At 43.8% G+C, this 17872-nt stretch overlaps 1 protein-coding gene across 2 annotated transcripts; it reads left to right on the forward strand.

Annotated features, from left to right (window-relative positions):
* Positions 1 to 965: 965 nt before the first annotated feature.
* Positions 966 to 13229, forward strand: Rbm24 (RNA binding motif protein 24). Of its 2 annotated transcripts, XR_013091549.1 has the most exons (5): positions 1185 to 1436; positions 2557 to 2680; positions 4087 to 4141; positions 4481 to 4593; positions 11046 to 11127. XR_013091549.1 is itself a non-coding variant. In XM_076857914.1 (4 exons), exons 1-4 carry the CDS (start codon positions 1269 to 1271, stop codon positions 11407 to 11409), a joined length of 711 nt encoding a protein of 236 aa, XP_076714029.1. In that variant the 5' UTR covers positions 966 to 1268; the 3' UTR covers positions 11410 to 13229. The 2 variants fall into 2 exon arrangements, 1 of the variants encoding a protein (XP_076714029.1); XM_076857914.1 differs by lacking the exon at positions 4481 to 4593 and having other exon boundaries at positions 966 to 1436; positions 11046 to 13229.
* The last annotated feature ends 4643 nt before the right edge of the window (positions 13230 to 17872 follow it).

The raw sequence follows: 17872 nt of genomic DNA on the forward strand, positions 1-17872 counted from the left end.
AGGCATCTACATCTGGCTGGGCCGTGAGCAATGAAAGTTAATCGTTCTACCAAACACACCCAAGTGCTAAAAAAAAAATTTTTTTTTTTCCCTTTTTGGCTCTACCTCTCTGGTTCTCCCCAAGCACCAGCTCTTGGGGCCAAGGAAAGCTGGGGACCCTCTTACTCTCCAGGCCCGAGTATCCAGCTCCTCCGATAAGGTAGGCAGAGCTCTTTGGTACCAGGTGCCTAGGATGGGGGTGGGGGCTGCCTCTTTTGTAACTGCCCCCGGGCCTGGGACCCCCAATTCGCCAGTCCAGCACGCCCACCCTGTCGTAGGGGCCTAGCGCAGAGAGCTCGCGTCGTCGGCTTTGAAAAGCAACGCAGCTCCCCGCTCGGACGCAGTCTCCGCCCTGAGGGTCCGATTTGGGGCCGCGCCGGGTCCCTAGGACTGTGACGGGTTGGAGCCGGCGACGCCAGGAGCAAGGCCGTCTCCAGCCGTTTCCAGCCCTACCCCAGCGCCAGCTACAGAGCCCAACGCGGCGACCCAGCGCGGCGCCGCGCGGGGAGAGAAGCAGCTGTTCCCAACAGCTGGGGGGCGGCGGCGCCGGGCGCCCCAGGTGCTGTCCCGGCCAATCGCAGGCGTCCGGCCCGCCCCCTCCCCAGCCGGGCGTCGACCCCTGGGCGGCGGGGGAAGGGAGCAGAGAGGTGGAGAGCCGTCCTCCGCACTGGTCTTCCAGCTTCCGCGGCGGGAGGGACAGCCCGAGTCGGAGCCGCTCGGAGCCCCCCACCCGGGCTGCCGCCGCACCCCCCGCTTCCACCTCGGCGCTCGGACGCGCTCACCGCGACCCGACCCACGCCCCGCCCACGGCACTTAATTCTTAAGAAAAATCTACCTCTAAACGCACCCTCTTCTTCGCTCGAGGACCACCCTCTGCATTTTCTACCTCCCCGCGGGGTGAGCGGAACCGCTGGCCCATTCTATAGAACCAGATCCTAACCCAGACGATCCGGAGAATTTGTACCGTGACCGGCAGGGGGGGCGGGAGGAGAGAGCCCAGTCAAGTCTCCGGGGCTGCTGGCGACTTCGGAAGCCGCGCGCCCAGCGCCCTCGGCCGCCCCCGGCCGCTCGCCCCCGCCGCGCCGCCGCCCTCGCCTCCGCGCTCCCCCTTGGCCCCCGGCGGCCACGAAAGGGTGCGGGAGACGCGGAGCCGGAGGAGGACGCGCAGCCGCTGCCCAAGCCGCAGCCGCAGCCGGAGCCCAAGCCCGAGCCGCGGGGCGGGCGCGAAGATGCACACGACCCAGAAGGACACCACGTACACCAAGATCTTCGTCGGGGGGCTGCCCTACCACACCACCGACGCCAGCCTGCGCAAGTACTTCGAGGTCTTCGGCGAGATCGAGGAGGCGGTGGTCATCACGGACCGGCAGACGGGCAAGTCCCGGGGCTACGGATTTGTAAGTTGCACCGATGGGGGGGGGGCGGGGGACGAAGAGCCCCGCGGGGAGATCGAGGACCGTGGAGGAGGGGAGGGACTGAGTGGCGCTGGTCCCAGTGGTCGGTGCTAGGAGTGGGGGGCTCCGCGTGGCGGTGCACGGCGCCCGGCCGTTTTGAGCGGCGCTGCCCCTTCGCTCCCCGCTGAACAGAAACTTTGCGCGCGGTGGAGCTGGAGGAGGGAGGGCCGGCGCCTGGCTCGTCCACTACCGAGAGGACCCGACTTGATGTTGTGTCGGGGAGCCAGCGGGGCAGGAGTGTAATGACTGCTGGATTTGGGGCGCTGGGGGCCGGGCGGGAGGGGCCGTAGACCCGCACAGTTGCCTTCCGCTCCTGGAGGCCGGTGGATAAAGCGCGCGGTTGCTTTGTAAAAATGCGTTGTGTCTTCTGGCGTTTGGGCTGGGATAGGGAGGGGACGCCCCAAGAGGTCTGAGGCTCTTCCCCTCTAGTCACACCCCCACCTTTTTAATTGCAAAGGTAGGTTCTTTTTTAAAAAACAGAGAGAGAGAGATAATCCTGTGGCTCTTGGACAACTGAAACAGCACATTAAGCTTCCTGGAGATTTAAATGTGCAAATTCAGCTGCTGGAGAGCTGGGAGCCCCCAGTGTAGGACAATAGCTATTGTCGTTGGGGAGGGAGTGTTTGCCTGTGGTTGGTAGCCTGGGGCAGATGCGAGGTTGTACTTTTTTTTTTTTTTTTTTTTTTTTTACACCAATCGGTGCCTCTGAGGTTCGGTGGGACCTGGGGGCACACAGGGGTGATATCATTGGGGGAGAGGGCAGCGCGGGGGGGGGGGTGGGAATCTAAGAGGAGTTATAAGAATTCAGGCTTCCAAATCTCTGCTAGGCCCAGCTAGCACCCTCAGGACTTAGTGGAAGTGGAAGGTTCCTTCCTTCTTTGCTTCCTTCCTTTTTAAACGGAAGATCAAGGAGCACTGTCCAGCTTCACCCCCACCCCACCCCCAAAGAAAAAGTTGAGTGTCAGTTTATTGTGAGTGACTTCTCCGCTGTGATTCTTGGTTTCTTCAGGGTTAATTTAGAGCTTTGTATGTATGTCTGTATGTGTGTGTGTGTGTTGCTAAGGTCACCATGGCTGACCGGGCTGCTGCCGAAAGGGCCTGCAAAGATCCCAATCCCATCATTGACGGCAGGAAGGCCAATGTGAATCTGGCATACTTGGGAGCAAAACCAAGGATCATGCAACCAGGTAAGAAATGTCAACCTCCCCTACCCTGGCAGACGCCCCCCACCCCCCCACTTAGGGGCAGAATGTACCCTGATCCAAAAAACATCAGCTTCTGAGAGAATCTGTAGATGTGTGTGGTAAACTTGAACTGTGACTGGTTACTCTACCAAGGCATTAAAGATAAATGACAGTTTTGCTCCTTTTAGGATTTGAAATGTACTTGGGTGCAAAAAGGATATCTTGGGGTCTAGGTAGTTTGGACAGACACAAGAGTTCATTTGATTCATCTTATTACTTTTTGGTATACATTTGTAGTCTGCACTCAATTTTCCAATTTTTAGCTAGCCACCTGTAGCTAAAAATGTGAGTCATGTGGATGATATGGGCCAAATTTGCCAACTGCAGCAAGCATGCTCCCTACTTAATGTTGTGTTTCCTTTTATCACCAGTTGCAGGGTGCTCAGAGCAGACAGCCTGCCATAAACATGACCTAGAGAAACATAGGGTGGGGGTGATATCTGGGTAGGTAAAGCTTTAATGCAAAATCTCAGAATACCTGTAATTAAAGAAAATAGGTTTCACCTACCCATGTTCCCGATTTTTTTTAAATGACAGTCACTTAGAGATGAGAAATAGTTCAGTCAGAGTTGTGTAGTTGTTGCCAGAGGGCTGCAATATTTTGTCCGTGTGAAAGTATGACCTTTTGGATTATTTACCACATTGTCCTTTGCATGAGCACAAATCATTGAGAGTTGATTATTGAGCACATTAGTCATTTCCTTGGGCAAGCAACTTTGACTAAATCGCATACTCTTTACTCTTTTCTATCTGAAATTTGGGAAAGAGGTTGACACTTCCAACCACGTGGACTTAATAGAAAACTAGATTGTCAAGAAAGTGAGAATAAGTGCAAATATCCATGGGTGTTTAAAAATATGTACTTGTCAAATATATTGTGTGTATGAACTATTCAGAAAAGAAGGAATGGGGAGTTTGTTTCTATGAATTTTTATTACTATAAACTGTAAAGCCCATAATCTTCCAAAGCACATCCAAAGAATTCCAGAATGTCCTGTATTGCAAAGACTTTTTGTCAACTGTCATTCAGAACTACAAGAATTCTGTTAAATGTACTTCATTGTCAAATCCTGTTGTTCTTGGTTTTACTTGATAAGCATTTTCCCCTGGTCTAAATGTCTAAGGTCTTATTCAGTGTCTGTCAACTAAACTTTGCAGATTACAGGGGAAAAAAATTCCATTTTTAGTCTTTATTTTGGATTAGTGACCACATTGATAAAACCAACTTTTAAAAAACATTCACATATATATACTCTTCTTTAATCAAAAGTTGTGGTTGCGTTTTTTGTGTGGTGATAGTAAATGCCCAGTCATGCACGAATAGAGAATGTGTTGTGTTTTGTTGCTAGGTTTTGCCTTTGGTGTGCAGCAGCTCCATCCAGCCCTGATACAGAGACCTTTCGGGTAAGTCCATTCATCAAGCCCTCTGAAGTTTCAATATGGCTGTCATTTGATCACCTGCCTTTTTATGATAAGCAGAAAAGTTCAACAGGTCACAAAATGTTCCTGGTTCTCCATATTTACATATGTTTGTGCATTTTTAATGGTGATGCCATAAATATGTTTAGATGAGTCAAGTTATCTGACCAAGTATGCAGACTCCAAACCAGACAAATGTTAAGCTTATGATTTTAGCAAAACAAAACGTACCAGGTATGACTTGTGCACAAGACGATTGTGTCCCGTCACCGTGACTGCTGTTCAACTTGACTCAATTTTATTTATCTCTTTCTAACCTGACAGGGCTCGTATACAGTTAAGCTAACTGATGAGAAGGATACGATGATAAGAGGTGGAATAGTTCTGTTTGGAATTAAACTCTGTAACCAGTAGACTCAGACACACAAGCTCAGATGGTGATTAACGATGCATGGATGTTGGTGTTGTTGTTTTTATTTTTCACAATAGTCAATAGCCCTCCGTGTGCTTTATTTTATTTATTACAGTAATGAAGTGGTGTTGATAGCTAAACTGTGTGCTTCTTACTTAATTGAAAAGAGCTGTAGTGAAAGTGTTTTCTTCTCCTCTGGGAAGGGGCTCTTTGCGGTTTGGTTTTGGTGGTGGTGTTGAGGGTTTGACTTCTCACTTTGCCATGAGAAGCAAAGGGCTTTTTTTTTTTTTTTTCCCCTGCTTTAAGCTCTAGCCTGTGACTTCCATTTAACCATCTTTTTGTAGTGAGTGCTGAATTGTGTGATTTCTCTCTGTAAGATTACAAATTCATTGCTTGCATGTCCTATCCTAAGTTTCTGTTCTATGGGAAGTTTTCTGGGAACCGGCTTCTTTCCTTTGCTGCGTATATCTACTTGTAGGCGTTCTAGTTTAAGGTTTCAACGACTCTCATCAGATTTCATTAACACTAGCCAGTTTGGGCAGTTTCTTAAATTTTTGTTTTTTAATTTTTGCTTTGAGTAGCATAGCACTAACCTCCATCCTTCAGACCTAACAGGTGGACAGCCTGCTCATTTGTGTTGTCTCTGGGTTCTGTCATTACCAGCTTTCCTGTCCTTAAGTCCCCAAGTCACTTCCATTTAGACATGATCTTGTGGGAGGTCACCGCTTAAATTTATCCTGGACACTGGAGTCTGAACTATATTCTACCTGGTCAATATTTCTGTAATTCCAATGCCACAGATTTAAACTTCCTTTTTAAATAATCTAGTTATTCAAAAAGCATTTTATCCTCAGCACTAATTTCTTATTTAGCCTAGGACCTCAACACCTACATATGTAACCTAGAAGGATGGAATCTGTCTGTACAGATAGATGTCTGCCTTCTATGTCTCTGAAAATAGGCAAAATAATAATAATAATAATAGTAATTTGAGAGTCAAGTTATATTTTCCATGAACACCTTATTACCTTCCCTTTAACATATTAGAGGTTCACTTTTATTGCCAACTCCAACATTTTTTTGTTGTTGTTTGTTTAGCTATAGAAGAGTCTTTTGTCCACTCTGATTAGAAAGGGCCCTCATATATGCAATAGCTATGTATCAAACCCATCCAAGCCAACTTGGATATTGATAACAAATTGTGGGTCTGATCATCTCCATGGGTTTTCATTGATCTAGACTATTTAAATTGGGATTAGAAAGAGAAATATATGTCTGAAGAAGTGGTGGTGAGCCTACTAATGATCTTAAAACAGTTCTGAAACCAAATCCATCAACAAGTATTAGTGTATATTTATGTTTTCACTGTGCAAAGTGAAAAAAAAATTGTGCACAATTTGGGCAGAAAGAGAACACAAACCAATCGATAACTACAGATTGCTCAATGACTTGGTATTGTTTCAAATACAGAAAGAATTCAGAGTAGCAAGAACATAAGAAATGAGTTGGATGCTCTGGACAGGTCAGGGTGGGGAACATGCTTGCATCAGACTCACACCAAGCCATGTCCCGGATGGGTTAAAAGAAAACTGGGGGGTCTGGCCGCTGTACCTCTCTAGTCCTTGAGGATGGAGATAGCATACATGAAAGTCCAGTGCATGGAGACCAAACTGTGTGGAAGGTCCTGAGAGCCAGGATTGCATATTTGGCCTGGTCACAGTAGTTGTCACAGATCCTTAAGGAAGAAAGTAACACCAGGGAGATGAGAACCACAAGGGTAAAATGTGTTACGGAAATTTTAAACCAAGCATGTTTTGATAGTAACCTTCTGTTTTTCATCTCTTCTAATATGAACTGTCTTTATAAAAGATGGTGATTATCACTATGTGCATAAATTGTTTGAACTTGAATTCTTATTAGACATAGATAGGATTCCAGGTGGGCCAAGTGAACTTTCTCTTTCTTTTTTAAGGGGTTCTCAGCACCACTCTAATTCTGAGTCTGTACCCAACAAATCACACCTGGTCATCCTAAATTCTACGTGAATGCCACATGTTCTTATTTTAGGCCTGGAAAGATGCTTGAGAAATTTTTTTTAATTTTACTTCACTTGTTTGAAATTCTAGTGACTTTTTTTTTTTTTTTAATGTGATCCTTACAGGACCCCCCCCCTCCCCCGCCCCGTGACTCTGGGTCTTTAAAGACAAAACATTAGTCTGAAGGAATTTCTACATCTACATGGTCAGATGTAGAGAAACTGAGGGATTTGCTGGACAATAGCTTACAAATAGCTTGTGTTTGAGAGAAGCATTTTCTTGTAGAAACCTTGGAGGAAACTGCTGATCTGGAATAGAAACTTCTGGGCTAGTTTAGATCCGGTGGAACATACACTGCAGTATTTACTCAGGACATATTTAACATCTAAGGTTTTTGGGTTTTGTACCAGGAATTGAACTCAGGGGCACTCGACCACCAAGCCACATCCCCAGCCCTATTTTGTATTTTATTTAGATACAGGGTCTCAATGATTTGCTGAGCCTGGCTTTGACCTCAGGATCCTCCCTTCTCAGCCTCCCAAGCCACTAGGATTACGGCGAGCATCATCATGCCCAGCTTAGGTGCTAAGTTGTATGCAAGGCATAGTACCCTATTCTAGGTATTCATCCCCGTCCACTACGTGGGGCAGGATAGACTGTAACTACAGTTGACCAAGCATCCACTACCTGCATGGTACAGATAAAGGATTTACATAAATTACATCATTAAATTCTCACAATAAGTATTTGTCAAAGGCACTGTTAATATTATTTTCTATGAGCAAAAAACCCTAAGTTGCTGAGAGTTTAATTGACTTTCCCCTGATCACAGGTCTGGTAAATGTTGGAGTCTGATTCTAGATTCAGGGTCATGGTCTGCCTGACTTCAGAAGCTGTGTTCTTTTCTTAGTGTCAAGTTATAGCCCAAAAAGACACAATTCCCTTCTCATGATGTAGTAAGATAGCTGTCCACGTGGCTTCAGGTGAGTGAGAGTGGTCAGATCTTGGGACTCAGGAGGTGTTCATGAGGGAAGTCCAGGGGGGCCTGGGTCTTAAAGGGTGATGAGGCTAGGGAACTGTTTTACTGCATAGCTGCTATATTATAGGCCCTTCCCATCGAGTTTTATTTAATGAGCAGCAACTCAGGGTTGAAAATGTTAGTCCATTTCCCATGCGAAAAGGCTGAGACTAGAAGGTAAAGCAAATTTCCAAAGTCTCCTACTGAGAGAGCGCTAGAGCTGCGGTGGATGGGACCTGGTTTACCAAAGGTAGCTGTGAAGTGCGGTGGACATCCCAGGTGAGGGATGAAGGCATGAGCAAAGAACACTGTGTATATGCAGGAACCATGAAGGAGTCCAGCTGACCTGCGCTCAAGGAAAGGCAGAAATGCCAATAAGGTATTTTGGAGCCAGATACATAAAAGGCCTAAAATGGCAAGGCTTAAAAAAATGTGCACTTAGGTCTGACGCTAGGGGCTGTGGATTCCTCACAGCTAGTGAGCGAGATGGAGTCTTGATCAGCAGTTTGTGCAGTAAATTGGAAAAGGAAGCCAGGATGCTGCCCCAAAGTCGGAGAGAGACATCAGAGGAACCCAAAGAGATGGGGGGGGGGGAAGGAAAGGTCATTTTCTTTGAAAATTACCCAAAGTATCTGCTTGGCTCTCGTGCTGTTGAAACTGCCCAGCGTGTGCATACAGGGATTGACTGACGGAAAGTCCACTGATAATAAATATAGCAGGAGCATCAGGCACAGTGCACATGTCTGAAATCCCAGCCAACTTGGGAGGCTGAGGCAGGAGGATTCTCAGTTCAAGACCAGCCTCAGCCATTTAGCAAGGCCCTCAGCAACTTGGCAAGACTGTCTCAAAATAAAAAAAGATATAAAAAGGGCTGGGAATGTAGCTCAATGGTAAAACACCCCCTGCATTCAATCCTCAGGAAAGGAAGGAAGAAATGTGGTAGGAGGGAGATTTGCAAGTGGCCTCAGTGAGTTCGGTAGGCTATAAAAAGAATGCAGGGATTGCAACAGAAATGCCACTGTACCCCATGGTGCTATTCTGCCTTCCTTGGGAACTGAAATGTGGCAGGTTCTCCACAGTCTCCTGGGTTCTCCTCTTCCTTAAACCTTCCAGGGCTCCACGATTCCATTTGCCCTCCAGACGTCCTGCTCGCCATTGCCAGACTTCATGTAGAAGTCTGATCTTCCTGCAAAAATTATAACTCTCATTGGGTGGCTTTATCAAATCAGAACTGTTTCTTAATAAAATGTTAATGCAGAGACAAGAGTACTGTAAGCCCTTTTCCTGTGTTTCAGTGTGTTCTTCAAACACACACACACACACACACACACACACACACACACACGGGTTTTTACTTCTTTCTGAGACAGAAACTTAGTAACCACTGTGTTGTGCTGGGAACTTCAGGAATACAAAGGGTGCATGCCTGGGTATCAGTGAGGTCTGTGCTGGCTGGCCTTTGCAGCTGATAGATGTTTTACTTTAGCCTTATAAAGACATTTTACCCGCTGGAAACCCTGTCGCATGACAGGATCAAAAATAGCCCGGCTGCAGCCACTGCTGTCCATCACCACGTGTAAACTGGCATTGAGGGGAGGCTCTCTTAGCAGCGTCTGCACATTGTGGACGTGGCGGCTCCAGGGACAGTGTTCCATAAAGCCACACCTGTTGCCCTGAGTGAGCCAGTCACCTGATCTGCAGCACAGTCCCACGTATGCGCCTGACCCACGCGCCCGGTTTCGGACAAGCAGTTAGAACATCTCTCAGTGTCCTCAGAAACACCGATGACGTCGTTTCCCTGGGCACTGGGAAAGATCTACAACTCTAGTAAAATTGACCGTATTTTTATCACGGAGGTCAAAGTTCACTACCATCTGTGATGAATTCATCCTTTCCATGGCTGTTTGTTAATGAGGGCTTTCACTACCACTCTGAAAAGGCAAAGCAAAGTCTGTGTTTTTGAAAAATCCAATTATGAAATTTTGTTTAGAGTCTTGAAAGTTTTGAAGATTGCTCATACAAGAAGATTGTGTTTATACTTCTTATAAGTTGGGCTTGTTGATACTGGATAGCATTCTAGTGTCATGTTTTAGGGTTTTGCTAGAGATTGTTTTAAAGAAAGATGAAATAAATTGTATTTGAGGTAGTATTTTACAAATGGTCAGTAATCAATTTCAAAAGAGTGAGAGCTGAGAGGCATTGGATTTTTTAAAATACCACTTATTATTAGAGTCTGTTTTGTATGTTATCTGTGAATGTAAACTTTTAAAAGGAATTTGACTTTGTTTCACTTTCTTGAACTTTTTCAGGATAATACTATATAATTGATTTTTGCAAAATATTGACTAATAGAGCAGATGTAAAATGGACATACTAATATATCTCTTTCTATTGAGTTGGAGGACAAAATAGGACTTAGCTGATATTTAGAGTAAACGTTCCTTATAGCATCCATATTTTAAGTTTCTATTAATGTTAGAAATATTTAGCTGTATTTCCCTTCCTTTTCCCTCACCCTCCTCATTTCCCCAAAACCCCTTCTGTCTGTCTTGCATAGAGATAAACAAGCTGGCTGACCCTCAGTTGCCTGATAGTCAAACAGGTTTGATTGACCGTTGTGTCCTTATGGATTTTATGGAAAAATTAAAGAAAGAAAGAAAGAAAGTGTGCCGCACATCTCCTTGGGAATCACTGCCATGAATGTTAATAGCATTTTTGTAGCTTCCCACAACAGCCTCTTGTGAGAGTGAGCTGCACTACGTTCGTTTGAGACGTGTGATTCTGCTGTGTTTACCACACTTGTGAACTTTTAAACTCCTTTTTTTTTTATTTTGTCGCCTGCTTTTTTTTTTTTAATTATCATTTTTAATAAGGGTGACTGAGGTTGCAGAGAGATTAATGTGTGCCGAGTCTGCATAGCAATTTCAAGTAGGGTTGCCATGATAATAAACAAACCGACTTTGTTGAAATTCAGTTTTGACAAACTGGCCATCACTGGTTACCTTTTTAAGTCTTATATTCGTAGCTATGAACTTTCATATTTGCTAACCGTTTTGTTTTGTTTTGTTGGGTTTTTTTGGTTTTTTTGTATGCAACTTTTCAAAATTATCTTTAAAAGCCTTAATCAATCAAGCCTTTGTTAAATCTCATATGCAGCACAGTCATTATATACCTTGATTTGGTCTCCCAACTTTGGTGAATCCGTGCTACTTAAGTAATCATAAGTGAAAATTCTAGCAGGGAGGGTCATGCTCCATGACTTTGGCTCCTGCCGGAGTACTTTGGATGGACCACTGAAAGTAGATATTATGGCAACCCTATACTCATAATAACCACTAAATTTGAGTTTGTCTCATTTCTGATCAATGAATGCAACAGGTGGGAGGCGACGGCTGCCTGACTTTGTTTCCTATTTCTCTACAGGATTCCTGCCCACTATGTCTACCCGCAGGCTTTTGTGCAGCCTGGAGTGGTCATTCCGCACGTGCAGCCCACGGCCGCTGCAGCCTCCACCACGCCCTACATCGATTACACTGGAGCTGCGTATGCACAATACTCCGCTGCAGCTGCTGCAGCCGCCGCGGCCGCCGCCTACGACCAGTACCCCTATGCAGCCTCTCCAGCGGCTGCAGGATACGTTACCGCGGGGGGCTACGGCTATGCAGTGCAGCAGCCCATCACCGCTGCGGCCCCTGGGACAGCTGCGGCCGCCGCTGCCGCCGCTGCCGCCGCCGCAGCCTTTGGCCAGTATCAGCCTCAGCAGCTGCAGACAGACCGAATGCAGTAAACCAGCCATCTGATCAAAGTTGAATTGTTTTCTCTTTCCCTCCCAATTTTCCAATTTTTAGTAGCTATTAAGAGAGTTAACATTGACTTAACAGCTTTAAAAAAAAAAAAAAAAGCGATGCTATTGTGAAGCAGAGTTATTATTATTATTTTTTTTTATATATATATACTCCAGGTAGTGTTCTAGATAAGAAAGAGGTGAGAATGAGGGGCATGGGCGCAGTTTTGGAAATCAATCCCAAAGAGCCTGAGTCACTGAAGGCCACCACGAGAGGACGAAAGGCACACCGATGGAACTTCACTTTTGTAACGGGATTTTTATTTTTGCTCTTTTTATAGTATCAGGGACGCAAACTGCCTTTTACAAGTTAGAAAAATGCTATTTGAATCTAGTTGAACCAGGGAATACAGAGTGAGCAATATGTAGCTTGAAATGCATTTAAAAGCAGATTTTTTTTTTTTTTTTTTAAACCAACAAAACGGGAAAGCACTGATTGTCGCTTTTAGCGGTCACTATTGGCCTCTAGGACTTTTCTGAGGAAGAAGGTGGTGTTTATTCTATCTCAAAAATGGGCATCGAACAATCAATCCAGGAGCGTGGCAGTGGGCACCGTGGTGGACAGGCACCAGAGCTCCTCCCTCATCTGTCCGCTAGATGAGTGGGACCGTGTGGCAAGTGATGTAGACTGACTGGGCGCAGTCGCTGTGCAATCAGTCACCCACGGTTCTGGAAGGAACACATCACTTGTGCTTGTTTGATGAGCTTGTCACATCCTAATCCCTCTCCCCATCCTGTTTCAATTTTGGGAAACTTGTATCTGCTGGTGTCAGCAACTCTGATCCCTAAACAGGATCAGACTTTTACTACTACAGCCTTCTCTTTCTATTTATCGTGTCGACTGGAGGCTTAGGAATAGAGGCAGGCCAAGTTTGCAGACGCTAAACCCTTAAGAGCTGTCTTAAGGACATTTATTTTTCCCCCCCTTTTTAAATAATTTTACACTTTTTAGTATCTATTTCAGAGTCCTATTTAAAACTATTTATTAGTGAATACAGTTACCTGAGACAACAAGGTTATTGAGATTACAATTCTTCAACGGTTAATGATAATGTGGTTTATACTGTGCCTTAATAGTAATGCTATTTAAGATATTTATTTTTAAGTTTTACTATGCTGCACTCTAAAGAAAGGAACTTTAGATGTGACACTGTAAAATTATGTATTCATCTCATGGCATAAATTATTTAGTAGGTCTAGATGTAGCATATTAAATATTAACCTATTCAACTGAAGATGTTGACTTGGATTTATTTAAATTCATATGTGCACTGTATAAGAGAGTACTCTTACATTAACACATCTTAGTTTATTTTAGTCGAGATTTTTTTTTAAACAAGCTACATTGCTAGTTCCATGCTTCCTTCTCTGATTTTTGCTCGTGTAGATCTCATTTATCAGTAATTCGTTCCTTTAACACTATTCTTAATGTAGTTTATGTAGTTTTTAAATGCTGCTTTACGTTTTTCTTCTGAAACCGCAATACTTGCAATTTTTATTCTTAAACTAAATTGAATACTATTTTACACTGTATTGGATTTTTATACTTGAACAATTTCATACAAGGGAAGACAGGTTAGCATTTTTATGGACTTTCTCCATTATCACTGGATTTACTTTTAAGTATCCCCGTACTAGACAGTGTTACGTGATGTAGACATGACTCTCCTGTGCAAATTATTTATTCATTGTGTATATTGCTTTATAACATTTCAGATCTTCTAATCTATTCACTTGTATTAAATATAATTTTTAAAAACTTCTGTTGCAGTGATTGTTTCTAATTCTGTAGTAAAGGCGACGATTTCTCCTTTTAAATAGCATTAATAGCCATGATTCACATGAAATTCTTTCAGCAAGCATAAGACTTTCCCAACCGCCACTTTTTGGTACCTTTAAAGTTCACCAGCTGTCTACCTCATCCTTGGCAAGTGATAAGGGCATCCCCCAGGAATGAACCCTAAAGGACTCTTGGTATCCCTCAGAATTGTTTAGATGAAGTTGGATGGAAAGGAGTGGGTTATGGCAGGGACCCATCTGAAGCTGGGATTTGGAATCATAGCCCACCATTTTCTACCAATGTGAGTGGAGCAAACTGCTCTCTGATCCCCGTTTTTTCCTGAGGTTTTTACGGTTTCTCATGTCTCATCATTGGGACAAAGATACCAGTCTCTCATAATTATTTAAATATTAAATAAAATACACAAACTACTTGCCACAGAGCCACATATGTGGTAAGTCAATATGTAATAGCCGTTGTTGTGAAGCCCTACCATGACGGCTGACCAAAAGAAAGGAGTCGGTTTACGATTTTTAAAATTTCTGTCCACAAAGGTATGGTAATATCTAATGAGGTGTGTGTTAGCACATCAAGTGAGAGATGTCACATCCATCGCCACGAAGCATATGTGCTCGATTAATTATAGAATGGGTTGCTGATCTCTTTGTCCTAATGTTTCCAAATCCATGATAGATCTTTTCTTGAACTCCATTAGTTTCAATAACTTTGAGCAACGGAAAACGGTGATAACAACAGACTTTCTACTTCATAATTACCACCCCAATTAGAGACATCACAGGCGCAGATTTTTGCCTATAATTTTCCAAGGAAAAATAGATACCAGGGAACGGTATTATTGCACTCCAATATGTTATTTAGGATTAGTAAAATAATTTCTAAGCTACTGAATTCAGTCAGTGCACCAATGACTATATTCCAAAAGACATGATTTACTTTTAAATTTTTCAGGTTTATGAAAGGTCACTTTTCATCTGCAATAAGCCATCTATTACAGAACTTGAAATGAAGCAGTATTTGATTTATTGATCAAAAATTGGTCAGACAGGGGCTGGGGATGTGGCTCAAGTGGTAGCGCGCTCACCTGGCATGCGTGCAGCCCGGGGTCGATCCTCAGCACCACATACAGACAAAGATGTTGTGTCCGCCGAGAACTAAAAAGTAAATATTAAAATTCTCTGTCTCTCTCTCTCTCCTCTCTCTCACTCTTTCTTTAAAAAAAAAAAAATTGGTCAGACAGTTCTGGAAAAAGCTTGTCAAAAAATAGCCATATTCAAGAAGGTTAAAAGCCCACCCTCCTCTGGACTTCACTTTCTTGGAGGTGTCTCCTGACATGTAGTAATAGCGGCAAGATTGTCACATTTAATGCTAAGGCATACATTTCTAAAAAGAAACAGATTTTAACAGGTGATCCCAAGAACCGAGGAGCCATGACTTAGAGTCATCATTTGTCTAGCAGGCGACCGGGACTTGAGTTGGAGAGTCTTGAGATCCAAAGTGCTGCCTGAGTCCTGTTTTCCTTACTTCCTAATAGGATAACCTTAACCTCTCCAAACTAGTGAAATGTGAGTTGCTCGTACCCAACGTGGTTGCTCTGTCTGTCTCTGAGGTTATACTGATTAAATGAATGCTACGGTTCAAGTGTAATCGTTATTTTTTGGTCACTCGTGTTGAAAATTTGGTCCCCATTAGGAGATATTAGGAGGTGGGACCAAGTGAGTCTAAGAGGTGATTAAGGCTCTGACCTCATGGATGGATTAGCTCATGCGAGCAATTCATGTATTAATTGGCATATCAGCTTTTCACTGCTGTGACTAAAATACCTGACAAGAACTCAAGAGGAGAAGAGGTTTACTTTGGGCTCACAGTTTCAGAGGTGAAGTCCCTAGCGGGCCACCCCCGTAGCTGTGGGCCCAAGGTGAGGAAGACCATCACGATGGAACTGTGTGGCAGAGAGGCGCTGCCTGGCCCGTAGCAGCTGGTCAGCAGTGGGGGAGCAGGAAGCCAGGGCCTTCCCCCAGTGACCCGCCTCCTCCAGCCACGCCCTCCCTGTCTACCGGAACCCCCAGCACTCCATTCTAATCATAAACCCACATAGTGGATTAATCCACTGATAGTTTACAGCTCTCTAAACACGTCACCCCTAGACATTCCTGTCTGACATGAGCTCTGGGGGGACACCTCACATCCAAACCACAACGACAGGTTAAAGGGTTATCTGGAGGGTGGGTTTGGCTAGATCTCCTGTGCGCTCCCCGTCTCTCACCCTGTGATGTCCTGCACTGCCTTGGGACTCTGTCAGTGAGGAGGCCATCACCAGGTGTGGCCCCTTGACCTTGTACCAGAACATTAGGCCAAAATGAACCTCTTTTCTTGCTAATTCACCCAGTCTGTGAAGTTGTGTCATTGACCACAGAAAATGGACTGATACAATAAAGTCACTTGATAGGAGAACATTCTAGAAATTCTAACGCTTTGGACAAATGGCCATGGTTATACTCAGGTGATATGTACAATATTGGTGACTGACTTAATCAATTATTAAGTGATCCTCTGAGAAGGAAGACACAACTGCATTGCACGAGATTGTGTGAAATATGATTTTATGCCAAATGAGTAACTGATAAACAGCAGCATGAAAGTCACATGGAAGGAGAGAGAAATGGCCCAGATCAGGGAAGGAAGAATAGACAAAAAGATTATGGAATCCATTTCTCTCGTGGAGGAACTAAATTTAGTCCTTGGTTTGCTTCTGTCAAATATGGTTCTTAATTCTCCGCGAGGCTTGAAGGCGTTCATTAAGCTGACAGCCTGAGGTTTAGAGGGGCAGAGGTGAAGAGGAGCAAAAAAATAAACAAATGCATGTTCAGCCTTACCCTAGCGCTCTCTTCTCCTTCAAGAGTTCCAGGCGGTTTCCATGGAAATTCCAACTTTGTTTTGCTTCAGCACTTCAAACAGAAGCGATTTCATTTTGGGTGTTTGTTCTGAGTTGAGTTTCAGTTGTTCAATCCCAATTTTAGCTAAATCGTTTAAATCTCAAACTCTCTTTTAGTTTTATGCTATTTGTCATTGACATAATAATTGAATGTATTTACAGAGTGTGATGTTTTGTAATGTGTACACATTGTGTAATGATCAAATCAGGGTCATGAGCATATCCATCACCTCAAACGGTGAGGTGGTCAGAGCATTCAAAATTCTCTCTTCTGGTCAGGGGTGGTGGTTCATGCCTTTAATCCAAGCCACTCAGGAGGCTGAGGCAGGAGGATTGCCAAATTCAAGGCCAGCCTCAGTAACTAAGCAAGTTGCTAAGCAACTTAGCAAAACTTTGTTTCAATATAAAAATATAAAAAGGGCTGGGGATGTGGTTCAGTGGTCAAGCTCCCCTGGGTTCAGTCTCTAGTCCAAAAAGAAAAAAGAAAAAAGACTCTCTTCTGGCTATATTGGCATATATAATACATTATTGTCAACTGCAGTCACTCCACTGCACCATAGATATCAAAACTTATTCCTCCTATGTAACAACCAACCTCTCCCCATTCCCCACTCCCCACGAATTACTCCAGCCTTTGTTAACTACTATCTACCTTTGCTTCCGTAAGATCTGTCTTCTAGATTCTATATACAAGTGAGATCAAGCAGTATTTTTCCCTCTCCCCCTGGACATAATGTCTCCAGGTATATTTGTGTTGTTGCCAATGACAGGATTTTGTTCTTTTTTTATGGATGAGTAGTACTTCACTAGGTATGTATGCCACTTTTAAAAATTCATTCATCCTTGGGTGTTCACAAGTGATTCCGTATTTTGGTGACTTTGAGTAAAGTGCAGATAGCTCTTTGATATACTGATTTAGTTTCCTTTTGCACACTGAGTAATAGGATTGCTAGATCATGTAGTTCTAGTTTCAAATTTTAATAATGGTGATAATTAGTATTTCCACCTAAGTGCATGCGTTCCTCTTTTCTCCACATCCTCACCAACATTTATGTCTTGTCATCCTAACTGAGGGGAGGTGATATTTCATTGTGGATTTGGTTTGCTTTTCCCTAATGATTACTGAGGTTAAACGTTTTCTCATCTACCTATCGGAATTTCAAGTTTTGAAGTACCAGTTGTAAATCAAGAAGAAAGAATGAGACAACATATATACAAGTCCTTTAGAATTTTTAGATAAGAAAAGTGATCTACATTTTATACTTTGATATAAACAATTCTGAGTAATTGTGCTGTACTGGGCCCTTCTAGACCGACTTCCTCAAGGATAAGGTCTGCAAAGTCCTCCTGTCTGGGCCACTGTCTCCCACAGGACAAATGCCATTTCTCTCTTACAATCAACATGCCGCCACTAATCTATTAATATACTTTAAGTGGATTGGAGGGTACACATTGTTTACCATTCTGCCACTGTTAGAGGTAATTCCAATTACATTATGACAGGGATTGAGTACAAATCGTTATTTCTTTTCATTTAATCGCTCAGAGAATGCATTCATCAAAGGGCCGATATCTAATTCTGACTCCCAACGTGAATTCTAAATGCAAAGACATGGTTTTGCAAAGCAGAGAACGGTGTTTCAGCTCTATTTTAAAATGATGTTCATCGGACA

This window comes from Callospermophilus lateralis, chromosome 6, assembly GCF_048772815.1.
Source record: "Callospermophilus lateralis isolate mCalLat2 chromosome 6, mCalLat2.hap1, whole genome shotgun sequence".
Taxonomy (NCBI): Eukaryota; Metazoa; Chordata; class Mammalia; order Rodentia; family Sciuridae; genus Callospermophilus; species Callospermophilus lateralis.